Source organism: Morone saxatilis, unplaced genomic scaffold (assembly GCF_004916995.1).
Source record: "Morone saxatilis isolate NCDOM2014 unplaced genomic scaffold, NCSU_SB_2.0 Contig4, whole genome shotgun sequence".
NCBI lineage: Eukaryota > Metazoa > Chordata > Actinopteri > Moronidae > Morone > Morone saxatilis.
Genome location: NW_023339984.1, coordinates 10,034,450 through 10,060,122, shown reverse-complemented (window position 1 = coordinate 10,060,122; position 25,673 = coordinate 10,034,450). Strand labels below are relative to the sequence as shown.

The following is a 25,673-nucleotide window of genomic DNA, read 5'->3' as shown; positions in this document are numbered from 1 at the left end:
TCCACACTCCATATTTTGTGGTCTGTTGGACTTGAACCAGCGACCCTCCGGTTCCCAAGCGCCTACACACTGAGCTACTGCCGCCCCAAACATCCTTCCAGTGTCATTCTGCACAGTGAAGATCAAACATCAAACTCATAATTCATCCCCTACGATGTACACAGTATGATAAGAATGATGAGGCCGGTAGAGTTCTTCTTTTCCTACTTTTTGGACTGTTTTTTTTATATGGGGCAGGTGTGGTTTTTGTGGTGAAGAGACTACATCACTGAGATGCGCGTGCCTCCACTGCCGTTATAAGGAAGTGATGAAGCTCAGGCGAGCATAAGCGCAACAGCTGAAGGATACTGCGTGGTCAAACAGCCAACAACGGGGTCGCTCTGGAAGTACCACTCCTCAGTTCTCACATTTTCTTAGCTGATTCACTCTTGGGAAACTACTGAAGCCTCATGACGGAGCTGCGTTCTCACGGCAGCGGAGACCAACTCTGGTGACGAACCCAACAACTTAACCTGCGGACTCTGTAAGCTAATTCACTCACTCCCCGGCGGTCTTCCAGATCTTGAGTCACTTGTTTTGTTCTTCTCCACGTAGGACTAGCCAGCCACACTTACACTTACCCTCATAGACCTAGTCCGTAACAAGTATCTACACAAGTTAATGTGAGATCATGGGGATGTAAATAGATGTTGGGAATCAGTTGCATGAATTCATTTTAATTTTATTTTCTTTCTTCCTTGTTTGTAAATAGTTTGTTGTGGTTTAAGTTGTTAACATTTTTTTAGGGAAACAGTAAAAAGCAAGATTTCAAAAAATAATAACACTTTTTCTACATTGAAAAGTCAGAATGTCCACAGTGAAAAAGATCCATTGAGGTAGACTTATTCAGTAATTTAAAATAGTGAAAAAATGTATCATCAACAAGAGAGCACCGCGCCTTAGTATCAGTATCAAACAACGGACCATGTGTTTAAAAGAAGTGCAAAGGATTAATTTTTACCAATTTCGATAAATGCTGAATGCACATTTCACCAGAGAATTCACAGGGAAGATCGAGCAATGTGGAACCAGGCATCCGCCAACTTTAAGCACATGGTTCACATTAAGAACTCAAGATCAACTTGTAAAGATGAATAGAGACATCATCTTAAAAAACATGAGACCAGACTAGAGCTGATTTCATTGGGTCATCAGGTTAATACTTTATTTTGTTTGATTGCAGCAAAGAGAAAGAAAGGGAGACGGAAACAAGGGGAGAGAGAGAGAGAGAAAGAGAGAGAGAGAGAGAGAGAGAACAAGAAGAATGTCGGAAAAAGGAGACTACAGACTTTGGGAGAGCTGTGGCTACAAGCCTTTGTATCAAATCTAAAGACAAAGTCATCAGGCAACATTAAAACATCTTTTAAAAATAACATTAACATATTTCATGGGCTCTATATGGCACAGTATTACCCTAGACATGTACACGATACCAAAACAGTTTAGCCACACCCCTACATCTATGAACAGCTTCATAGCAAACAAAGCCATGAAATCTATCTCCAAATTATACTGTCGTTTCTCAAGAAAATGTTCATTTACTATTCAAATTTCTTATGCCATAACAAGGCACCTTAACAGTTGAAATCTGGCAGATCCACATCTTACTATAGATAATTATTTAAATATCAAAGCAGAGGCACATTCATTTAAACTAAAACATACAGTAAATAGTTGTATATTACCACCAGATTCCAGTCCAGTCACTACAATACGTTGATTTGCATGCTTTTGGTCTGTATGATAACCGTGATGGCAAACTATGGCATAAGAAATGGTCCAAAAACACAAACATGTCCATCTACAGGAATGGCTTGAGAGAGAGTATTGGAGACAGCAAGGCTTTTTTACACTGAAACTAACCCACAGAAAAAAGTGTCAAAGAACAAAAAAAAACAAAAAAAAAAACAGGTGGCCCATATACCGCCATGGGGTATGCTGCTTCGGCAGATTTACAGTATTTTGGTTTCCTTATTCAACCCGGTCACTCACGTCTCACGTCTCGTACACAAGACACATACGGCCTATTCAAAAGGCCACACCCAAGGAGGATGATTGTGGGCCCCTGCAGTTAGTCATGCTGTGTTTAACACACTCCTGCCCGGTACCATCACACACATGCACACACACGCTGAAACATATACTCCGTTCGGAGGAGGTGCAGTGTGCGAGTGTGTATGCATGAGGGAAGAGGGAGAATTAAAAACAGCTCCTAAATAGTGACTGTGAGATGTAAATGTGGCAGCTAGTTTTGTGGAATATTTCCAAAACTGCGGTCTATAACGAATAATAAAAAAAAGAAATATTAAGAGAGATATGGAAGATGAAGAGGCCAGAAAATATAAAAGGAAACAGAAACAAAAGCTGTGCGCACAATGCCAGATTTGCTGAGGATATAAACGGTTAGGAAGCAAGTGTTGCTCATGCTTTGTGGATACAGAACCCAAGTTTACTGACATGTTCCTAGGACTACTGTATATATGCATACCAGACGTTATACGGTTCTTTAACAGGTTATTTGTGTCAAAACAGAAACAAAAAGGAACTGAAACCAACTCTACCATTAATGCAGCTGTACTTCATTAACCTCATGACTAAATTTACATTCATATTTTTAAGTTTACTCCCCCTTTTTCACTGAAGCCATTTCCATCTGGTAAGAGGGCTAAACAACATAAACAACAACATAGTTTAACAAAACAAACATATAGAGATAACATTACACATAACAAAAAGGCCCCAGGAGGGCAGCTGGGGAGTGTCGGGCCACCACTTTGGCTGCTAAGCTCAGCCTTTTCCTATCTCTTAGTAAATGACACAGGGCAGGAGGGGAAATAGTTCAGGCTATTTCCAATCTCTCCTCAGGTGGGAAGCAGTTTTTTTTTGTCATTTTCATTTCTGTGGGGCCTTCTGACTCAGAGTCCAACAGTTTTGTGCCCATATATTTCTTTTCCTATCCAGAAACTCAATACCCTGAATCCATTTTTTCTTTTTCCATTTCTTGCTATTGCTTTCTTCTTCCTGGCTTCGGAAATGGAGCCTTTTCCTCTTCCAATCAAAGAGGGAAAGGCTACGTAAGATGAAGGCTGATTGGTTTTTATTCTTTTCCTTTTTGTTTTTTTACGTGAAGGAAATGAGATGAAAAACGGAAGTGCAACGGTCTACCAGCCTTTTAACTCTTACCCAGTGGCCAGCTACATATCCAAAGCAGCTACAAGTGTCCCCTTTAAGTGACCACTACTTTTCTATTTTGTGCACGTAAGGTTTAAACTATGGTGAATGCTATACAGATCCTACAGTGTCATCTGGCCACAAAGTCGCCAGGTTAGTTGAGACATTAGAAGCTCAGATGATCTGTCATTGTCATGCGTCCAGCCATAGCATTGACTTCTTAATGATTTGGATATGAGGAATCACTTCTAAATGCACTTCTACACATTGACCTACAGCTAGCTATTCAAACTAGAGTAGGAATGCTGTGTGCGTCTCACACGGAATGATCTAGCCATTCACACACACACACACACACACACACACTTTTACACACACACTTTCACACATACGCAGCTTAAGCCCACCTCTGCATGCACAAATCCCTACATACATGTGCATGTACATGCTCATATATAACTTTCACGGACAGTTTGACAACAGGATAGACCTGCATTCTCATTCGCTCGCACAAACATACGCAAAGGTTTGAGTTGCTTAATGCTCCACCTCTAACTGCATCGAGTAAGGACTCTTCTTTCTCATCCCTTATCCTTGCCCACACAAGCCTTCACTGAAGAGCGTTTATCCTCGTTATGCGGTGACTATAAAGGGAAGCAGACTGAACTAATTTTTCACACAACACACCCTGTTAGCAGTTCTTATTCTTATAGATAATATAATGAGTCAGAGAGGAAGATTAATCAAGCTCTAGAACTACGACACACTACAGCAAGACAGGAGAGACACGGAAGAAAGGTGAGCGAGAGTAAAGAGAGGGGAGTAATGATACGTCACCATTATATCGGCCTCTCTCCCCGTTTCTTTGCTCCTTCTCCTCCTTTCAGCCTTCCCCTGTTTTAATGCCTAGCTCTGATCTCTACTGAATAAAAGAGAGGCAGGGGTACTGTGCGAGTGTGACCCAGTGAGCAATGCTCCCGCTCCCCTCCTAAACAGGCCAGGCCATCCCCTTTGAAATATATTCCTCATAGTGCTTCCGTGTCCTACGGTTTGCTGCCGCTGCTGTCTCGTTGCTTCTTGCTGCTGCCACTGCTGCTGCTGTAGAGGCTGGGGTTTGCCACAAGGGGGTGAGGGGCTGCGCCCATGTAGGGTCCAGCAGTGGCGGCATAGTTGAAGATGGCGGGGAGGAAAGGCAGAGGCTCCACCTTGTCTCCTCCAGGTGCCATCATATTCAGAGCCACAGGAAGAGCCGCAAGGTTATAAGGGTATGCCAGCAGCTGGGGCCCATAGAGCAGCTGGTAAGGGTCAGGATAAAATGGCAGCTTAGCCAAATCCCCACCATTAGGAACCATCATTTTTCCCAGTGGGCCAAAGGGAAGAGCTCCAGCAGGATACGAGGACATGAGCAGGTTTTCCTCCTGCTTCTTACCAGAGCGGTAGCTGTCCGGCACAAGAAGGGGTAGGGGATAATTCTGGGCAGGGTATCCCACCGGGGTGGCGTCCCCCTGCTGGGAGTCTCTGGAAGAAACAGTGTCCTGGTGCTCCGGCTCAGGTGGTTGGGGGGCTCGGGGAAGAAGCAGAGCGTGGGCAGAGGGGCGGTCACCGGCACCAGCTGCTCCAGTGGGCAGTGTGAGCCTGTCGAGTCCTTGTGAACTGGAGTGAACCTGGCGGTTGGCTTGAGCTAACAGTCCAATAGTTGAGGGTGACCGGCAGGGCGACTTGGGAGTGTGCCTGTGTGAGGAGGGTCCATTCATAGTGGTTTGAGTGGGGATATGCTGGGGGGACGGCACAGGGCTCAAGGGCTCCTCTTTAGGGACCAACAGAGAAATCTGGTCCTTGGGGGCGTGTGCAACTCTACTCATTTGCTGGGTCCTCTCTATCTCTTTTTCTCTCTCTTTTGCCATTTCTTTGTCCCTCTCCCTTTCTCTCTGTCTCTCGAGCTCCCTCTCTTTCTCTCTCTGCCTCTCTATCTCCCTCTCTCTAGCTAGAATAGAGGACATGGTCAGGTCTTGTGCTTCATTGGGAGAGGGACTCCTGGACAGGGATGGAACTCTGAGATCTTGGACCAGAGGTGGTTCCTCATAACCTCCATGTAGAAATATACCACTCCCACCCTGCCTCTCTCTGTCCATAATGACCCCATCCCGTTTCATGAATCCCCCCTCAGAGCTGAGAGCTGTTGTCATGGAAACAGGAGGAGCAGCAGTGGTTATTCTGGTCTGTGACGTCACGGGCACATTTGGAGAGGTGTTGGTGGATGCCACGATGTGCAAAGGGCTGGGTAGTCTGTGGATCTGGCTGTCTAGGTTCTTTTTGCTGGGTGTGCGGTAGTCCAGACATTCAGGTCCATTCATGACTAGCACGCTCTGGAGAGCAGAGGGCGTGGCAGGCGTGAATTCGTGTTTGGTGGGTGTAAGGTTAACTGGGCTTTCTAAAGGAGGGTCTGCAACTTGTGGGCTGGGCTCTCTCTCTGGAGATGGATGTGTGAGCTCTGTCAGTTCAGGTTTGTCACGGGATTCTGACATCTGACGTCCATCCATCACTTCACTGAGATGGTCTTCATGCTGCTGTGATGCCAAACAGTCACCACTGCTGGGCGGGTCTGGTGTTGAATAGCTGATAACTGAAACAGAGAGAGCACTGGGAACCAGTCCTTTTTCAGTCTCTAGGTCTCTGCTAACAGTGTTAACAACTGTTTCTGTTGTTTTTGAGTCTTTATCCTCCTTTTCTCTCTCTGGGGAACTGCTTAACTCATGGCGTCGGATATGGCGAGTTAGTGCTGAAGATGTCTTGCACACCTTATGACACTGTGGACAGGTGTGTCGTGATAATGCTCTTCTGCTTAGGCGACTCGGACTAGAATTACTCCCCGCTAAGCCTACTTGCCCCCCTTTTTCTTCATCATACTTGGCGATCTCTGGCACGGATTTAACCCCGACCCCTTCAACTTGTTCACCAAGTGCCACTTTAGGGGGTACGGAGGGTGCCTCAGCAGGCTTGGGATGCTGGGCTCTCTGGTGATCTTCCAACTTATCCCTTGAGGGGAAAGTGGCTCGGCAGAAGAGGCATACAAACTCCAGCAGATGGCTCAGCTCGTGTTTGTCTCGCTTCCTGGGGCTTGAGAACCAGCGGCCACATGTACCACACTCTGCTGCATTCCCATTAGTCCAAGGCCGCCTCTTTATTCCTGTAGGAGCCACTGAGGTAGACACAGGAGGCTTTGGAGAGTGCAGAGGAGGAGGAGTGGAAACCTTGTGACAGGCCTCCTTAACTTGTTCTTCTGCATCCTTGTTTTTCTCCTTTAAAGGGGCAGAGAGATAATTCCTTTCCTTCTTTTTCCTCTCTCCCTTGTCTCTGTTAGCTTTTGACGTTTTTTCGGCTTCCTCAATCTTCCCATCATCTTCCTCATCTTGTGATTTATCTGTTTCTTTATTCACATGGTTCTTGAGTCTCTCGGCCCTCCTCTTCAGCCGGATGGAGCGCTTGAACTTCAGTTTTCTCTGCCAGCTCTTGACCCTCTGTAGGTGTGCTTGGGCCTTTCTCTTAGGCTTGTAGGAGTAGTAAGGCCGCCATAAATTATCCTCTGTGTCATGGTCGCTGTCCTGCTCACGCACCTCCTGACGGAAGTAGTACTCCCTCACTCCATCAGGGGATTTGGACGTCTTTTTCCTGACATCCTCCTCCTCATCCTCCTCCTCCTCCTCCTCCTCCTCTTCACAATCTTCTCCTTCCTTATCCCCCTCTGCTTCCAGGCTGGCCCTGCGGTGGAGGCGGTGTTTATGGTGATGGTGGTGGGAATGTGAGTGCCGTTGTTCCTTGGCTTCCCGCACAGATGATGTTTCACTACGTTTGATTTTTGGGGGAGAAAGGCTCTTATCTCTCCTAAGGTCTGTTTCAGAGATGCTGCGCTTCACTATTGCTTCCTCACCGATACGTACAGTTATCTGGCACAGTGGCCCTGCCTCTTTGACCTGTGACCCTACAGATGCTGACAGCTGCTTCGAGTTAGAGATGTCACTTTTGCTGTGGGACTTGCGTGATTTGTGAAACAATCTGCCTGTCTCTGCATCCTGTCTACCTCTTGAGCGCTCCTCTGTGGTATCTGAACTGTCTCTTGACCTCTTTCTATGGCTATCTGCGCTATCTCTTTGTTTTTTGATTGGCCTGGGACTGCCCTTGTGTAAAGTCTGACTGCTGCTGGTTTCAGGAGATGGGCTGTTCATTGGGCTTTTTTCACTTCCAGAGGTGACCTGGTTGCTATGCACAATGACAGAGGATGACACTGCTGTTCCATGAACTATGACAGAGGGTTTTGTATGGCCATATGTTATCACAGAAGGCATGCTTGTTTCTGTACCTCTACCAGCCTTGGGAGTTTTGGTTTTGCTGCTACTAGACGTTTTGAAACTGCCACTGCCTCTTCCCTGCTCTAACTCAAGGGCCTCACTGTCATGTTTTCTAACTTGGGGCATGTCTGTCTGGGGGAGGGCTGTTAGTCCGGAGATGTCCCTGTGCTCAGCAGGCACGGACACAGGGAAGCCATCGGGGAAGGCATCTGGGTCAGGCTTTACACTCTGAGGGTGGGCCCCACTGATTAAGCTTTGTAGGTCCCCAGGGCCCAGAGTGCAGCCCAGCCCGGGCAGGGAGAGGGAAGGTGTTTCAGTTGATGGCAGTAGCAGGCCATTATGCAAACTATCACTGTAGGTCTTGTAGGGTCTCTTCTGGGAGCGCATGGGGAGAAGGCGGTAAAGCTTGAGGGCATTAGCTTTCTGTTTATAACCACCGTTAGCTGTCTTTTCACTGGAGATGAGGCTGGGATTGATCCCGTGGATGGCCTTCTGGTGTGTTTTCAGGTTGTAGTAGGTAGCGAAGGCATCCCAGCAGAAGATGCACTGGTAGCGCCGCTCACCTGTGTGCCACACCTCATGCTTTGTGCGGTACTCAGCCAGGGCAAAGACCTTGTCACAGAAATGGCACGGATATCTGCGGCGCCATGAGTGTACATTAGAGTGACGCTTCAGGCTGGATAGAGTCATGTAGGAGCGCTCACACACAGAGCAGAAGTAAATGACATTGCCATCTACCACCTTCACAAAATGGTTCTCATCACCCTCTAGTAGCTCTGTGGCTGCTGCATCATCACCTTGGATACGTGCCAGGAGGCTCCGCGCTTTCTTCCCTGGCCGCGCCTTACTGATGTCTGTTTCTCCCACAATTACTCCCCCCTCCACTCTCACCTCACCCTCCTCCAGTGGCTCCTCCTTTGGCTGCACAGTGAGAGTAGGAGGGCTCAGGCTGTTGGAGGGTAGGCTTGGCACCCTGCAGGAGCCCTCATGGGATTGCAGTCTCTTGCTGTGGATGAAGACCTTGCCACAATAACGGCAACTGAGGGCGCGGCTGCCACGATGCAGCCGCATGTGGACTGTCAGGGAGGAGGCCGAGCTGAAAAGTCGATGGCATACTCCGCAAATCAGCTCGGGCTTCAGGCTGTCGGTAGGGGAATAGGAGGACGAGTGAGGGGGTGCGGTGAGACCCTCAGATGGGGGAGGAGGGGGTGGTGGTAAGGGGGGAGGGTTGAGACCCTCAGATGGGGGAGGAGGGGGTGGTGGTAAGGGGGGAGGGAGGTGGAGGGTGGGTGGGTGAAGACTTGGTCCATGAGGGCTTCCCACCTTCCCAGCTGGTCTTCCTGTTATTTTCTCTCTCCTCTCCGCATCCCCGCCTCTCTGATAGGCTGACGTGCCCAGGCTGAAGAGGATCTGGGCAGTTTGAGAAGGTGAGGCTGTACCGTTGGCCAACCTGTGCCTCTCATCCCATCCATCGCCACCATAACAGCCCCCTAATGACCCACTGGAGGATCGTGGGGGCGACCTGTGAAACTGAGTCTCTGGATTGAGTTTAGAGCACTTCAGAGGAGGCGGGGATTTTATATCCCTCCTGATAAGTGCATGAACAGTCATGGGAGATGAGGAGGAGGACGGTGAAGAGGACGGAGAGCTGTCGTGCCTCGGGGGCTTAAAAGGTCTGTGCTTTACGTCCATGGTAGCATCCAGTTTCCACAGCGACCCCTCGTCCGAACTCTTGGAGGATGGCCGCTGTCGGTGAGGGGAAGGGGAGGATGAGGAGGAGCTACGACAGTGGTTTGGAGATGTCAGGGAGGCTGGAAGGGGGGCGGCACTAAGTGGGAAGCTTAGGGTGATTTTTGCATTCTTAGGTCCATCAGCCATGTCCTCTAGCCTGTCCTCCATCACGGCCTCTCCCCGGCCTCCATGCCTTTTACCCTTCATCTCCAACTGCTCAGCTTCCCCTTCCTCCTCCTCCTCGTCTTCAAGCTGAGAGACCACTCCAAGACAGTGCACTGGTTTGTGTAGCCCTTTGATCTTGCTAGAGCTGCAGAAAGTGACAGGCGGATGTAACTGTGAGGAGGCCCGAACCGGGTGAAGGTTGTCTACAGCCACTAACGACAGTGGCAGGGAAGACAAAGGAGACGACCGCTGACTCTGGTAGCACGTGATGTCCTTAGTTGCACTATGTGTGAGGTTGCAGAGGGGAGTTAGCCCAGCAGCCAGGTGTTGCTCACTCAGACGTGACTGTATAAGGCCCGCATGGAGGGGGTCCCACACCTTCTCACCGGACACCATGACCAGCCCCCGAAATCTGGAAGAGAAACCATAAAGAATCCATTAGCATTATATACATCCCAAGATTAATGCACAACATGCAAATATACATCAACATGAAGCAAAGAATTAACATTACACCCAAAGCTTTTGCAGTAGCAGCCATGACGCTCGTGGAGCTTTTGAGAAACGGAAAAGAAAACTAAATGTCCCAGCAATGCTGAACTCCAACAGCTCAGCCAGGAATGGTGAGTGAAAGGAGGGAGAGGGTAGGGGGAAGGAATGAATCTGCGGCAGTGCTGGTTTAGATTTCAGCGTGCCACAACCAAGCCTTCAGAAAGGCATTCCAGAGATCCATCTCTCTCGGCTGTGACACAACATTCCCTATGCCTAATTGGAAGGCGTTCAGATTTAATCAAGATTCAGAACAGTGTTGAATTAGATCCATGGCCCTAACTCTAACGTACGTAAAAATAGTCCCACTCTCTTGCTATTTGAGCAAGAGCCTGGTTAGCCATTCCTGGCAGTGGCTAGTATTTGCCAGGCATGACTCTAACCATTTATTTGTGAAGGCAAAGGCGGGAGGGAAGGAAAGAGGGGAAGAGGAGAAGGGAGGGAGATTGCATGCATGTGCACAGAGAAGGAGTGTTTTTCCGCCCTCTGCATCCGGTACAATCTCAGCTAAGCTGTAGGAGATGAGCGACAGGCTATTCTCATTTCCATTCTAATTCGCCGTGGTGGCGGATGCAGTCCTCCTGCAATTTCTTCATATATAAGATAGCTGCAGATTCATATGTGAGAGGCAATTTTCTGTTGCTACTTATTTAAAATGGGTCCATTTGTTTAGGTCTGCAGAAGGGGGAGAAGAACGGAGACAGTATAAGGCCATAATGATGAGATGAGAAGAAAAATCCTCAGTCATGCTTTTCTGCCTGCGTTTTCAAGCAGCAAAGCAGCCAGGAAGGCAGGCCGCTGTAAAATTCCACAGGCAGCCCTGAACAGGCAGAAACTAGGTCAGCACTGTTATTGCAGAGGGAAGAGAAGGGAGAGAGAGAGAGAAAGGGAGAGAGAAAGAGAGAGAGAGAGAGGGTGAGGATGAGGAGAGTGAAAGGGTGATAGAAAAAGGGAGAGAGAGAGTGAGGGTTAGTGAGAGAGCAAGAGACAGAGAGACGGAGAGAGGAGGAGGAGGGACGGTGGGTTTGAAACAGGAACAGTCAGACACACTGCACTGTCAGACAGACAGGAGCCCAGGCAAACACTAACACACACAAAAAACAACCAGCATACAAACATAAAATCACGCACATACACTCACACAAACAAACATGCATGTGTACACAACACTGAACATACATTCATACATGCCCACAGGCAGGAAAGACAGCCATAAACAAAGTAGTTCAACATGGATGGGCCTACTTGTAAATGACATTCAAAATCAAAAGGTGAATCTGAGTGCAACACTGTACTGAGACTGAGGGCACAGGTGGAATGAAGTACAGTCAACAAGAGGAAAACAGAAGTGGCAATTAATGACGTTCTTAGGGCAAGCAGTGGCGCATTCATTTGTTGTACAAGGACAACAAACCAGTTCATGTCTATTAAAGATGATCTGTGTCTAAAAACAAGGACAATCCGGTCTTGCCAGACTTGCCATCTTTTGTGGCTCTGTATTGAAACAGTCATTGTCGCTCACATTTGCTGAGCGATAGATGTGCAGGAAATCCCTTATGGCAAGCGGCAGTCTCCTACAAGTGGGCGGACACACTGAGAGACAGTGCTAAGGCTAAAAATTTCACCATCTCATCTGATGCTTGCGCCGCGGACAGGAAAATGCGTATGACGCCCCCTCGTTATCTCCCTGTGACGCACACAGACGCTGCACAACCAGAGCCTGCACGACACGCTGTCTGACTGTGACAGGCAGCTTCTAACAGGCTTTAAATGGACTAGATTTACTCATACACACAGGGATATGCGCACAAATGCATAGGACATGCAGAAAGACACTTTTATTTTTTGGTTTTTTATTTGTGCAAATGAGTGGATATGCACATGAAGACACATACATCTTTCTGTACCATTCGCAGGCACACAAACAAATGTGACCATGAATGTGGCAAGGACCCTAAAGCAAAATCAAAATAAACAGCAACCCTGTTCCCACACCTCTCTGCAACAGGATGTTCTGCACAAACAAACATGTTGGTCGGCTTATGAAGTGCTCATCTATTTACGCTTGTGGCAATACAAAACCGCATCGCACGAACAGGTACTCAGCTGGTGCAGGACAAATTACTAACTAGATTCACGTAAACAAAAAATACATTATACCAAACGCGCTGGATTTCATTTCATGTAACAGACAGTCGCTCTTCACTGGCAGGCGGAGGGAACAGAGGCATACATTTTGCCATGCACTGATTCAATTTGTATTCCATATCAAATGACAAATGTGAGACAAAAGTAAACACTGTTGGCTCTTGATTCTGGGAATTTCCTTTTTCCGTTTTTGCATGTTAAACCATTAGAAATAGCATAAACTTGCAGATTAGTCTCGCTCTCTTAAAACCAATTAACTAACTAATATTTTAAGTGCTGTTTGGGTTTTCTGCTTGAATTTTGGGACCAATATAAAACGGCAGAAGTTTTACTATTTGACTCTGAGATACTTTGCCACTAGCATCTAAAAAACATAGATGACTTTATGACCTTGGAAACCATTAGTTAGTAATCCACTGAATTTAAACAGTCACTGGGAACATCACTGCTAAAGTGGCCTTGCATAACATAAGGCAGAACGGCAGAAGAGTTAGGCTGGTGCGCCAGCTCAGGGCCTTGAACCAGCCGTTGAGCAATCTGTTTATTCTACACTGAAACTGGTACTTGTGCTGACAGACAAATAAGCTTTAGGATTCAGTGATTGTTTTTGTTTTCCATCTCTAAGAAAATCTCTAAGAAAAAATCTAGCCTACAAGTATCGTGATATTATGCACTTCAGAGAGAAACTACATGCAAACTGAAACTTAATTTAGTTATAAAATAAACAGTTTAAAGCTATTTGGTCCAATAGCTCTTGTAATTGAGGATTAGAAGACTGATCATAGCAAAATGCATTTTTAATACTGTTTTAGTGCCATTTAATTTAACATTTTAATATGAATATAAACAGCTATTTGTACTGAAGCCTCATTAAAATGTCTTTAATAGAGTATAGCTAAAATCAAGTCATCTCTGCTTCCCCACTACTCTCACCATTAAAGGACAATTCTGTTTGATTACAAGTTGGGTTGTATTTTCATTGTTTTGGCCACAAAACACACCAAAGTAGTTGCTGAGTTCTGAGTAGAAACGATCTAAATCACTCTACTTTGAGGTGAAAATGATGTTATTTGTTTATTTATCACAGGCAATGGATTAGCTACATTTCATCAGCAAGTCCCTTGGCAGTAATCCCCAACTGCACATGAAACCTGCGTGTGCACAAGGCTACAATAACCTGACAGAGTACACTGGAGCCTTAAGTACTGCAGGTCAAAGCAGAACCAGGAAGTTGATCTGTAATTTGTGTATTTCTATTTTGCACTTCTGTTTTAGCAGCGTCACTGTAGTCACAGATCTCAGCAATTAGGTTGCTGAGTGCAAAGTTATTATTACTGATAGGAATAGTGGCCAAAACTACCAAAATAAGAAACCAAGTTGTAATAAACCAGAATTATCTTTTAACTATATCTTTAGCAGTGATGTGCCGTCATTGTGTGTGTGTGTGTATGAGGAGTTAAGGGGAGTGCCCGCGAGGCAGAATGTGGGGGGCCTCGGTGTTCCAGCCGGTGAGCCAGTGGCGAGGAGCATGTGGGAAGAGGAAGGTGTCAGTTGGGCTTTCTCCCCAGTGAGGGGCAGCCAGAGGGGCCCAAGTATCGGAGCAGCAGTTGGTCTGTGAAGAGAGGGGTGTATGTGTACGCATGAGGGTGTGTGTGGGTGGGTGGGAGGCAAGGGGGGGGGCATCGTTAGCAAGAACAGCTACTGAACTCTCCACAACCCCCCGGCCAAGAGAGCGTGGTAGAGCCAGCCAGATGGGATAGAGGGAAGGAGAGGGGAAGGTCGAGTTGAGGTAAATGAGGTTCGGGGAAAGATAGGTTGAAGTGAGAAAGGGAAGGAGGGAGGGAAGGAGGGAGGAGGTAAGAGAAGTTGGTATGGGTCGGGGAGTGGTTGAGTGGAGGTGGTGGTGGTGGTGGTTGTGGTGATGTGAGTGGGAGAGGTAGGGGTAACTTCAAACATGCCTCTCCTATGTTCACATTTCATGGTTTCCTTGTCTTTCAGATCCCCCCAGCATGACTGACTGCATGCCCCCTCATCTCCCCCTCCCCACGTGTAAACTGTCGTATCGTGGTGTTTTCGCATGCCGCTCCATGCACCAACGAACCTACCCATGTCTAAAACGCCATACTCTCCACGCTCTGTTAGCTCCCAGCCAGCACGTAATTCCCATAATTCTGCTTGCTGCAACAGAATCATGGGAGGCATTAGGAACAGTAAGGCCAAAAAGGTACCCCTGGAGAGCAGTAACACTACACCTGTGACCTTTTTGAGGTAATTTCCCCAAAATCATTTTCAATTTCACACGCAGTCCCTGTTGAAGGGAGTGTGAAAGCCCCATTGGAGTTCTCAGTCTCAAACAACCGAGAAACATTTGAGTATTAGCAAGGCTGAGGCAGAGCGCCATGTAACAACACTCACCATAAACTGCAAGTATATGTCAGGTTAGAGAAGATGAAGTGCTGCACCAGTTTCCTGAACGTGTCCACATCCTTTATGTTTGTGGCATTAAAAAAAAAAAAGCATAATAAAACAAAGCCAACAAACTCGGTCTTGCAACCCGCAAGAGTTGCATGTTAGCGCTTCTATGCACGGGGCAAAAAAAGGCTCATAGATAAATACAGCAAAAATTATTTATCTGCTGTGTGACCTAAACACAAATGACCACAATAAAAAGGCTGCCACCACTATGACAACATCAGTTGTGTGACACCACAGAGCAGCGAGAAACTACACTTCCTATTGCCTGACCTATGACCCTGTGGCAGTGTGGATCGTATAGGGGCTTGGCTTGGCATCCATGAAAACCAGGAATGGGGAGTAGTAGGCAGCAGATGCTCTGTTGTTTTGGTAAAAAAAAAAAAACTTAAAAAAATTGAAGGCTTAGGGCCCCCAACAATGGGGTAGGTGACATCAATATGCCCTCTGCTGCTCTAGGAGAGACAACCTCCAGCACAACAACAGGCTGGTAAAATGGAGGACAAACTGGGCGGCCCATAACCGAAATAAGAGACAGAACTGTTCGGTGGAACTAGAGATGTTTACCGTCGCCTATATACAAGTTTTTCTCCCAAAACACTTCCTCTGATGTTGGTAGTAAGTTGATGGGCAGGAGTGGGCAGACTGGCCCACCATGTTAAGACCCCCAACAACAATGCTCACATCTGTTCTGACGTGTGCTGAACACCCCCTGATTTGCGGTGGATCACAGAGATGCAAGAGGAATCGATAAATTAAAAGTTTGATCACAATCTCAAAACGAGTCATCGCTCTGAAAAAGAACTGCGTGGTGCGCCAGCAACAGAGGGGAGGATGAGGGAGAGAAGGCCTGTTACTGGCACACACACACACACACACACACACACACACACACACAGACAGACCCAGCACAGACACACACTCATAAATACGCTTCCAGAAACACACACACACACTGCATAAATACACCCACCAACACTCACGCCCCAACACACGCACGGTAAAATAAAAACCTTTTCCTCCTCTTCACGCGCGGAGCAACCACCGCCACAGCAGCGGAGTGAAGCAGAAAAACAAGCAGGAAAACAACAGAATTCAGCCTCTCTTCCTCTTATTCTCTCTGGCTGTCTCTCAGGAAGGCAAGCATACAAGAGAACGTACCTCGGAAAACCTCCTGCTGCATCTCTGCTGCGATGTGTTCTCTCCCCTCACACTCACACTCCCTCTCTCCCTCTCTCTCTCTCTCCCCCTTGGTCTGTGTATGCGCACGTCTGAATGTGTGTGAGTGAGAGAGTGCGAGAGAGAGAGAGAGAGAGAGAGAGAGAGAGAGAGAGTGAGCGTAGGGAGAGGCGGTGCGCACACACAAGTACACACACATACAGGCAGCAGTGTGTGAAGACAGAGGGCAGGAGCGATTCTCACACTCGAACTTGCTTGCTCTCTTTCTCCCTCTTTCTCCCTCTCTCTCCCCTCTCACTCCAGTTTTTGCCTGTGACACACCATTCTTAGTGTTTTTGCTCTTTTTTTCCAGCAAGTGAACCCCCCCCCCACCTCTCTCTCTGCATGCACACCCCCCAACCAACTCCCCCACTGAATCCAATCTTCTTTTTATTTGGAAGTGTTGTTCCCTCTCTCCACACACACACTAATACACACATGCACACACACACTACTTTATATACACAAAGCCCAGCGATAGGGAGAGGGAGGGAGAGGCAGAGGGAGACAGAGTGGGAGAGCAAGCAAGCAAGAGGACGCCATTTAAGCAGTTTGTTACGAGCGCTGCAAGTCCCCAAAATGGCTGAAAACAAACAGGAACCACGCCAACTCCAAAACCTGGGCACAAGGACGGACGGACAGACACACAGACGGAGAGTGAGAGCAGAGTGAGCGGAGGAGACAGAGAGAAAGTGAGACAGAGAGAGGACAAACTGGCAGTAGTCAAATGGCGGATTGGAGCACTCTGTGAAACAAGTGAAGTTGAGGGAAAGATGGAGGCATTAAAGGGGTACTACAGCGATTTAGCACTGCACTTCAAAAAAGTTTAGGGGCTTATAAGAGACAGGTTAAAAAAAGAATGGTCAAAACCGACGCAGCAGAGGCCGAGATATCCTGACTTAAAGTCCACAGTCTGGGTCAGGTGCCAAAAAACGCTGGGTCAGACATTTCCTATGATGCAACTTGATAGCATCTTTCTCGCCCACATCTTTCAAACTCTACTTTCTAAACTCTACCTCGAAGGGCTTTCAGATCAAAAATAGGGTTGGGCGATTGGATGAATACATCAGCTATCTGCGATTGCCGAGTCCATCGTCACTTTATTTGGCTAATTTAATGGACTGCCTCCGATGAATGAGAGCCGCCCAGTGATAGACGTTCAGCGGCGCAGTACACACACTGAGCCAAAGAACGAGTGAAAGGAAAAACTGCTGTAGTGTATATTCATATCTCACCGCGGTGAATTAAGGGTTCATTTCGACTACAGTGAATACAGTTATAAGGTGATTTGCAGAGGCTCCAAACAAGACTCTAACTCCGGGGAAGATGAGGACACAGCAGGGACAGCCCGGGACGGGAGAGGGGCAGGCCAGGAGAGGAGAGGCATGAAGCTGGTAGAGGAGCGAGGGAGGTCGGCGATCAGAGTGGCAGCGACAGCGAAGATCTAATTCTGTTAGCTGGTTAGACAACAGAGTTGGTGATTGTCAGAACAGTGGAAATATTAATCAAGACTGTTTGGTGAGTTTTATTTTGTTTCTGTCGAGGTTGAATGAGGGTGTTCAAGATGAGTTAAGGTCTTAGTTCGGTAAAAGAGAGAAACTTGAATTCAGAAGGTGTGTGGTTGTATTTTCTGTTTAGTGAGTTCAACTGTTAGAGATTGTTAAACTCGCTGCTCATCTCCCAGCTGAAACTACTGGTACGGTGATTAGGGGGAGTTGGGGGGCGCTGGCGTAACACACACACACATGCACAAATATAACGGCAATTGACGATTGTTGGACTGACGGTGGGCGGTTGGAAAATTTTAACATGTTGCCCAACCCGACCAGTTTGATACTACTTTAAAATTTAACAACGTTATCTACCATATTTGCACATATTTGATTGCCCAGCAGAGTATGTTGCCAGATGACGTTGCTTTTGGTTGCATGAAAACTTACTTACAAAAGCACTGCTTACACACATATCGCAAATGGTGCTGGCATCACATTACACACGATTGTTGCTTGCACATTATAGATAAATCAAGTCTGTCGGCCTCTTGCCTGATATTAAATGGGCGAATGGTGAAATGTGTCAAAAATAACTGGGAAGGAAATTATCATATGTTGCAAATTGCAGCTTGCATGTTGCAAATTTGGTGAAACAGGCCCATGGATCGAGGTTTTTGGCTCCTCCACTATGCCAACGCCGTGGTCCCAAAATGGCGACCAGAACACAATCTCTCTCAGACTGTAGAAGTCTCCCTCCAGATATTATACAACTGTTTTCACAGGCTGAGTAGTACTCCCCATGACAGGTAAACCGATCGTCATGTGAAATATCAGTGGAGTGCCTCTTTAAAAGACAAAAGGGGGTAAAGGTGGACAGACAGGGACAGAAACTGGGGCAGGGAAACTCTTCGATTGTCCATGCCCTCAGCTAAAAGGGTTCAAGTGCTATCAGCAATGATGCCAGTCATGTCAATTAACTGCTTTTAGGTCAGCGTGTGTATCCGTGTCTGACACATGTGGCTAAACTAAAACTACTGGTGACAAGCGACTGTTTTGTTTTGCAGCACGACTAAACTCCGTCCTCCCCTACACCAAAACAACGGCCCCAACATCAAGGCCTGCAGCTGGATATCACTTCTGATTCACCCGTATCCATGCAAAATGCCTCATAACAACAACTCTCTTCGTTCTGGTCGCTCTCGGCCACGCACGTCATGGTCAGTGGAAATTCCACATATCTCTGTTTGGCAATGAGCCATTCGGTGGCCTTAGATCAGGATTCTACCAGCTGGAACAAGAGGGCAGAAAAATGAGTGGAGGGGTGGAAGAATGTTCCAGTACTGTTATGCTACAACGCCATCATACTTCCCACTGTCCCTTTGAGTGGAGCTGCTACCCCCCTGACTCTCCCCCCTCAGTACCCACCAACTGAACCTTGACGCCAACAACCCGCCCTCCTCCTACTCTTCCCCTGCCCTTTCCCTCTCTCCCTCTCTTTCATCACCCTCTCTCACCCTTATTGTACGCTGCCACACTTGTCTCCATGGGAACTGGTCTATGATTGGGTGTTGTTCCTGTGACCTCTCTGGCTCTTGGAGTTGTACGAACTTTTTTTTGTTTCTCCCCCCGGCGTCCTCTCTCATGCACTCCAGCACGTTTTCAAAGCATGCTGGGTGTGTGTGTGTGTGTGTGTGTGTGTGTGGACGGGACACATGACAGCGGTAGTGACGGGTTTCAGGACAGGACAGTAAAATCCAAACTAAAAGAAAAAGAAAGAAAGGCCTGTGTGTGTGTGAAGCAGATTGCCCGTTGGCAAAGACAATAGTGTGCGTGTGTGTGTGTGTGTGTTCCAGGAGTGTGGCCGCTCAGTCCACACATGTGTGCTGGCATTGTCCTGTGGCTGCAGCCAGCCACAAACTCTGTATTCAGAGGCACCCCCGTCGTCCAGCCGTCCCTTTTCATGGATGTTTGGCCAAACGTGATCATAGCTTTTCATGCTGTGCTACCAAGCGACACACACATCTGAATACACAAAGATGGAGGAACTAAGAAAGCCATCTTGGTGGAAAATTTAAACCATTAGCTCACCAAGACTTTCAATATTTAACCGTTATCCGAAGAAAGAAAAAAACTGTTTAAGTGAGTTCCAAGATTAGTGTTAAATCAGGAGGTGTTCATCAACATTCTGGCGTAAATGTATTTCTTTGGCAGACAAACGCATTTATTTTCTGTAAATATAAGATGTGTTTTAAACCGCACAACTGACTATTTGAAGAATAAAACAATAAAAACTTCCTCAACACTTTTCCAAGGAAAGACAACAAGTGCAATTATTATCCTATAAATCACACAAACATACACAAACAGCACTGCAGTTAAAGGCACCCTACGGAGGGTTTGCTTGCTGGCAGCTCTGCAGGAGCAGTGTTATGATAAGAGGGTCCTCGTATTGCATGTGCATGAGGACACATATGTAAACACGACAGGGGTAAAGTAGAACGCATTTCTGCCGACCGTGAAGGGAAGTAACAGTTGACACAGTTAATGTGCTGTAGTGAAGCGGCAATAAAAGAAAATGCATATTTCAAAACATTTAAACAATCTTTTGTAAATGTTTTATGAGGTAGTAAATACAATAGCCTTAAACCAGCAATAACTGATTTTCTGGCCTCGTTGGGGCAGCACAAACAAGCTGTGAATATCTCGCTTACTTATTAAAATATAAAAATATTGATTGTAGCGGCTTTAAGGAGACACTAAATACAAACTATGAATGCAAACAAAGCTTTGTATGCTTACAATGAAAACTGCACAGGGTAACAATTCAGATGACCCTCAATGACCTACTTACATGTGCTTTTTGGTTCAAGTAAAAAAAAGCTGAGTGAGTCATATATATCTTAAATCGGATAAGGAAAAGAAATGAGCGCCGTCAGTTCCCAAAATGCAGACTCACGCCTGCAGCCTGATTTGGTTTTTGTGCAAATGAGCAGTGTATGTGTTCAGTTGAATACGGGCTTTGTTTGCCATGCTTATCAAGTATCAAATGTTTTGTTTAGTTCAGAAGAAATACAGTATAAAGACATGAACAGAAACAGTACATCTTAAATTCAGGCTGAATTCCTACTGTGTGAATATATCATGAGGCATGCTCAAGGGTTAGTAAACACCCTCAAGGATGACTAACCTGCTCTCCAGCTGACTTGGGCTGAGATCAAAGTGGGAAGTCAGACGACGTTGGAGGAGTTCAAATGTCAGTGGTTTTCTTAAAGAGGAAGCTGCGGCTTAAAAAGGACAACACAGAGATTCCTGTTTCTGTGGCCTGGACAGACACGTAGAATGAAACCACAGCACATAAATTTTCAGTACATGTACAGATAAGCATGACAAATGTTTACATATGCAGTCGCACACACAGACAGGTAAAAAGGGTGCTTAAGCCCTCAACACTGACTTACAGACACGGGGGCGGTACAGTGGGTAAGTTGAAGAAACCTCTATTGAAATAATGAAAGATGAGCGTGCTGGAGCATGTCCTTAGCTAACACTTCTCTTCCGTTTACAAAAACAAATATCAGGGCAACAATCCAACAATATGGAACAAATCCACACACCAGGCCCTGAAGAGCTTCCACTGCAGAACTGACATATCAAGCGAACTACTCATCCTCTACTAGACTACTGAGAGCTACAGTGAAACACCACCTTACATACAAGTAAACCACATGAAACGACACATACAATTATAAATTGTAAATGAATGTCAATAAAACTGCGGGATGCACGCACAGTTGAATGCCCACTTGCAAGAAAGGTTAAATGTTTAAGCTCTAATGAAAGCCTCTAGGTGCGAGGAAAATGGAGTAAGAAAAGTTCACATTATGGAGCAAAGACTTCATGTACCTCCTCTTTTTTTCACATATCATGTGATATGTGATTTTTACAAGACCAGCAAAAATTAAATTGATACCCACTAATACATATCTGTTGAGCAATGTAAAATTCATATTACATAACCACTTGTCTATCAAAGTTTTATCAATGAAAACAGAAACAATATGTTCATCTAGTCCAGACGAGCCCTGAAGTAAATCTACTAAAATAAAAAAAATATGCAGCCTTTAAAGGTTAGATTATTTTTCTATGTTCCAATATTGGGTCTACGTGTTGCTGTGTTACACCACTGTATATTGTCATGTGCCAGATTTATGTCAAACGTGCATTTTCATATATTTTTCTTAGAAAATCCAGACTTTTACTTTTCCAGTAAAGTGTCAAAATCTTTTCCTGGCCCATCACTGGGTGTAGAAAAACCATCTAATAAAATGTTATAAGAGATTTTGAGGCAACCGGTTTCAGCTTGGCCCGGATGAAGAGGATTTAAACCGGGCCAGTCAAAATGTAATAAAAATTTCAATATTAGAGTTCTGCCCTGATATCCTTTCTAATGTGGCAACGTGACAAATCACATGGTCAGAACTGCAGCAGAGAAGATCCAGAGGTCAGTGCAACAATGCCTTTCTATTCAGAAATATCTAATATCTAAAGCTCGATAAGATTAGTTTCTTCAAGCTAAATAACTTCAACAGTAGCAACCAACTAAAACAAAATGTTTTCTAATGCCCTGACAGGCTGTTAAGATTTGTGTGTGAGATATGGAAACTATGCTATGCTTCTAATACTAATGGCATGTATGTAACTTATAAAGGCAAATGGTACCCAACATGGTGGTAGGGGTTGCAAGAGAAATCTGAGGGGTTGTGAGATGATGAACAGGATAATAAAATCATATCTATAATAAGTTATGCTTGTTTACAGAATTACCCAAATAACTGCTTTCTGTTGAACTGCTGGATGATTTTAACTCTACATTGCTAAAACGATTCAAATGAAACAAGGAGAAAATGAACTCTTTGGTTGAACTGGTCACAACCAATGAGCGGTCACAAATACACAGCTTCATCGTGAGGGATCACAAGTAAAACAAAGTTGTCACAAAATAACAAAAACTGTTGGTATCAAATAATATTGTATGACCTCTCGTGACTATAGCCACATTATGTGAAGATCAAGAAAAAAAATTTCCTTTGATCGTGTGAAAATGGTTTGCCTATGTCCTCTGTGATCTTTTGCATAAAGCACTTCAGTTAAAAGAAAAACTGCATTTCTTCAGCAGCTGACAAACATTTTCAGCCGTTTTCATCTCTTTAAGTTTCAGCAGAGGAGAAACTTAAAAATCTGACAATGCCTGAAACTTTTTCAGTTTCCGTAGAGGGGTTAGTGAGTTCAACACTGCACCACCCCTTGCCTGCAAGACAAGACTGGAGGACTGAAACTCACAGAGACTATCCTGAGCAGATGTCCACAACATGCATGCTGCAAAGTTCAGAGTATCTATATAGAGGATGAAAGCACAGGAAGGATTCATAGAGTTATGTTGACAAGTGATGTTTGATAGCTATATAGCTGCTCTAGACTTGTGTAATATAACTCAATGGGCGGATCCATCTGAGTATCAAATGACAGAAATGGGGTTTCATCAACCAAAGTCTGTGGGGCTTAATTCACATCCGTGAAGCAGAGGCGCTGAGCTATAACAAGCAAGTTTGTGTGAGCAGTGAAACACTGCTGAGTCACACAAACTGTCCCTGGGCACACACAACAGATAAAATGCTAAAAAAAGGAATTAGATGGGTGTAGGCCACACAAGAGTTGCAGTTGGCATTCAATTTACCGTGCGTTTGATACGCAATAAACCGCTGGCAAAGTATGGTTGTGTAACAGGAAAGAAAAGAGCAAAGGAGAAGAGGAAGAGACGGGTCGGAGTGTGGACATTGCCAACGGAGACTGGAAAGGATAGGTGGAAAATCATCTGGGAGGGGTGCCTGATATGGTGTGGAGGAGGGAGGGAGGGGGGTGGACGGCTGGTTTTTCCACTGAGAGAGAGAGAGAGAGAGGACGGCTAAATCAAATTAATTAGCTCCTTCATCTCCAGGCAGCTACTCAGGCATGCTGTACTGGCGAGGAGAGACAGTCGGAGGGAGAGGGGCGGGGGCTGTAGGCACAAGAGAATGGGAGAAAGCGAGATAGGACATGGTGGAGGGGTGAAAAGCCTGCTGTGTATGTGCGCCATTCAGGAGGACAGGCAGCGGAGGGGAGGGGGGCATAATTCTCTGATAAGCGTGAGGGTTGTTTTGCTGGAGCCTCTGTTCAGCCATGAGGAGAAGGAGGAGGAGGAGGAGGAGGAGGAAGTGGCTGCATGTTGGCTGACGCTGTGTGCTGTTGCGCTTTGGGGCGATGGTACTTCCTGTTTCTAGACAGCCTGTATTTTAAGGACACTGTAAACAACCCTGCTTTTCTGCACGCCTCTTTAAATAGCACACAGACACTTCAATCACAACCTCCCGGAAAGACAGGGAGCCGAGAAAGTCTTGCAAAGAAAAAGAAAAGGGAAGATACAAAGGGGTTTTTTTTTTAACAACGGCAGCATGAGATAAACCTATCCTGTGATCAAAAATAAAAAATAAATCACTAATAGTTGCACTGATATTAGAAGAAAACAAAAAGTAGAGTAGAAAAAGGGAAAAGAGAAACAAGAAAGTGAGGCAGATGGTCGATGGCGTCGTGCCAGCGGAAAACAAAACAGCAGCACAGCAGAGAAACTCAACACAAAAAAGTAAGAAAAAGGAGAAAAGAGGCAGGGCGAGTGGTACAGCCAGCTGAGAGAGACACTGCAGGCAGCATGTGGTCATCTCTGAGGCAGAGAGGGATGAAGGAAATGCAGCAAGGGAGGGAAGATGAGAAAAGGGAGAAAATATAAAAAGTATAAGTGGGAGGTTCAGTCAGTGAGGAAAAGCAATCATGTGACAACAAGGATGGACTGCACTCAGAAAAGAGGTGGGCTGAGTTAATTCACGGTAAAAAAAAAAAGTTTAAACAAGAATTAAGCTCCCCCAAAAGCTTAACAATGAGAGAAAGAGTAGAATGAAAAAAATAGGAGTGTACGGCAAAGCAGAGTGCAAAAGACTGTGCCAGAGGTCAAAACCTTGGGAGAAGAGAGCAGTGGACAGCTCGGTGCAGCAGCATTGCCCGGGTGAGATTTGGCTGCACTGCGAGAACCCCAGATTAGCACTAAGCCGATTGCAACGCGAGGTGGGATCAAGAGCAATTAATTTAGCACCCAGATAGTTCCAGGAAGAGGCTGAAAGAACCTTAACAAAACGTAGATCTCCTGCAAAACTCCTGGTGTATCCTCTCAGTCAAACGCTAGCTGACTTAACATTCCTACCTCTGTCTGTCTGTTCTCTACAAATGAGTCGCCTACAAAAAATAAAAAGAGTGGGCGAGAATTTGGAAGGTCTGAAAGGGTGTGAGGATGATAAAAGGAAGGATAAAAGAAAGATGAAGACGCTTGGCAGGGGCTGACATGAGCCAAAACAAACACCCAAAGAACAGGACATTCTCTTGTGAACAAAAACGGGCCGGCCTGTTCCAAAAGGCTCTCAGAGAGCATGCCTCCGACCCTGCGTCACCCATTTTTATTACAAAACAGCATCCTGGTGCATAACTTAAGGGGAAATACAGCTTAAAGCAGATTATTTCTTGTTCGCAGACAATTCACTCTATTGTGCGGGCTAGGACTAGACACGAAACTGCCATGACTAGACAAATTTCCCAGCAGTTTCTTGTCTTGTTTTGATGGTGCACATTAAAGCGGACACTGTAGACTGAGATTGGTTATTTTTACAGCATTAAGTGCCCAGAATCTGGTTCAAAAACTTCACTAAGGCCCACAAAATCTCCATTTTATGGTCCGCAGGGATGCTTTATCCAAAGAGCAGCATCACAGCCTGCAGGAGATTGCCTTGGTTTTGAGTTTTTGGAGAAAGTTATCCATGCTCACAATAGCGGCTGAATTGTTTTAGAAAACACGGGTGTATTCTGTTTTTAGCTAATTGTGCTTCTGGTGTGATGGCCCACCAGCTAAATACATCTAATAAGGATGCTGTTTTTCTCGAGTAACTAGGGGGCAGTTACAGTTTGGGCTTTGTGATTGTAAATCAGATCAAATAAATAGTCTGCTCCTCCCACCATGCTTTGCATCTGCTCGTCTGTCTCTCCCTCCCTCCTTGCTCGCCTACTTTCTCGCCTACTTTATTGTGCTACAAGGCTCCCCCTTCCCCAACTCCCCCACCAACCCCTGAAACCACACAATGAGCTCTGACAACACCAGACAAGAGCTCCCCCTAGATACATGAATCGTCACCCCTTCAAGGCCTCACTGCCCCTGGAAGGGAAACACACGCTGCTACATGAACTGTATACATATATATATATATAT

The 25,673-nt window shown here is 45.9% G+C and overlaps 1 protein-coding gene and 1 long non-coding RNA gene across 2 annotated transcripts; one reads left to right on the top strand and one right to left on the bottom strand.

Moving 5' to 3' along the window:
• Nucleotides 1-1,157: 1,157 nt before the first annotated feature.
• zbtb4 (zinc finger and BTB domain containing 4) lies at nucleotides 1,158-16,097 on the bottom strand. The gene is made up of 2 exons (XM_035675666.1): nucleotides 15,783-16,097; nucleotides 1,158-9,864 (listed from the first exon to the last, which is right to left on the bottom strand). The coding sequence occupies exon 2, from the start codon at nucleotides 9,846-9,848 to the stop codon at nucleotides 4,254-4,256; it is 5,595 nt and encodes a 1,864-aa protein (XP_035531559.1). The 5' UTR covers nucleotides 9,849-9,864; nucleotides 15,783-16,097; the 3' UTR covers nucleotides 1,158-4,253.
• Nucleotides 16,098-16,330: 233 nt separating this feature from the next.
• LOC118338347 lies at nucleotides 16,331-19,637 on the top strand. The gene is made up of 2 exons (XR_004797240.1): nucleotides 16,331-17,357; nucleotides 18,397-19,637. It is a non-coding gene; the product is annotated as an uncharacterized LOC118338347 (long non-coding RNA).
• The last annotated feature ends 6,036 nt before the right edge of the window (nucleotides 19,638-25,673 follow it).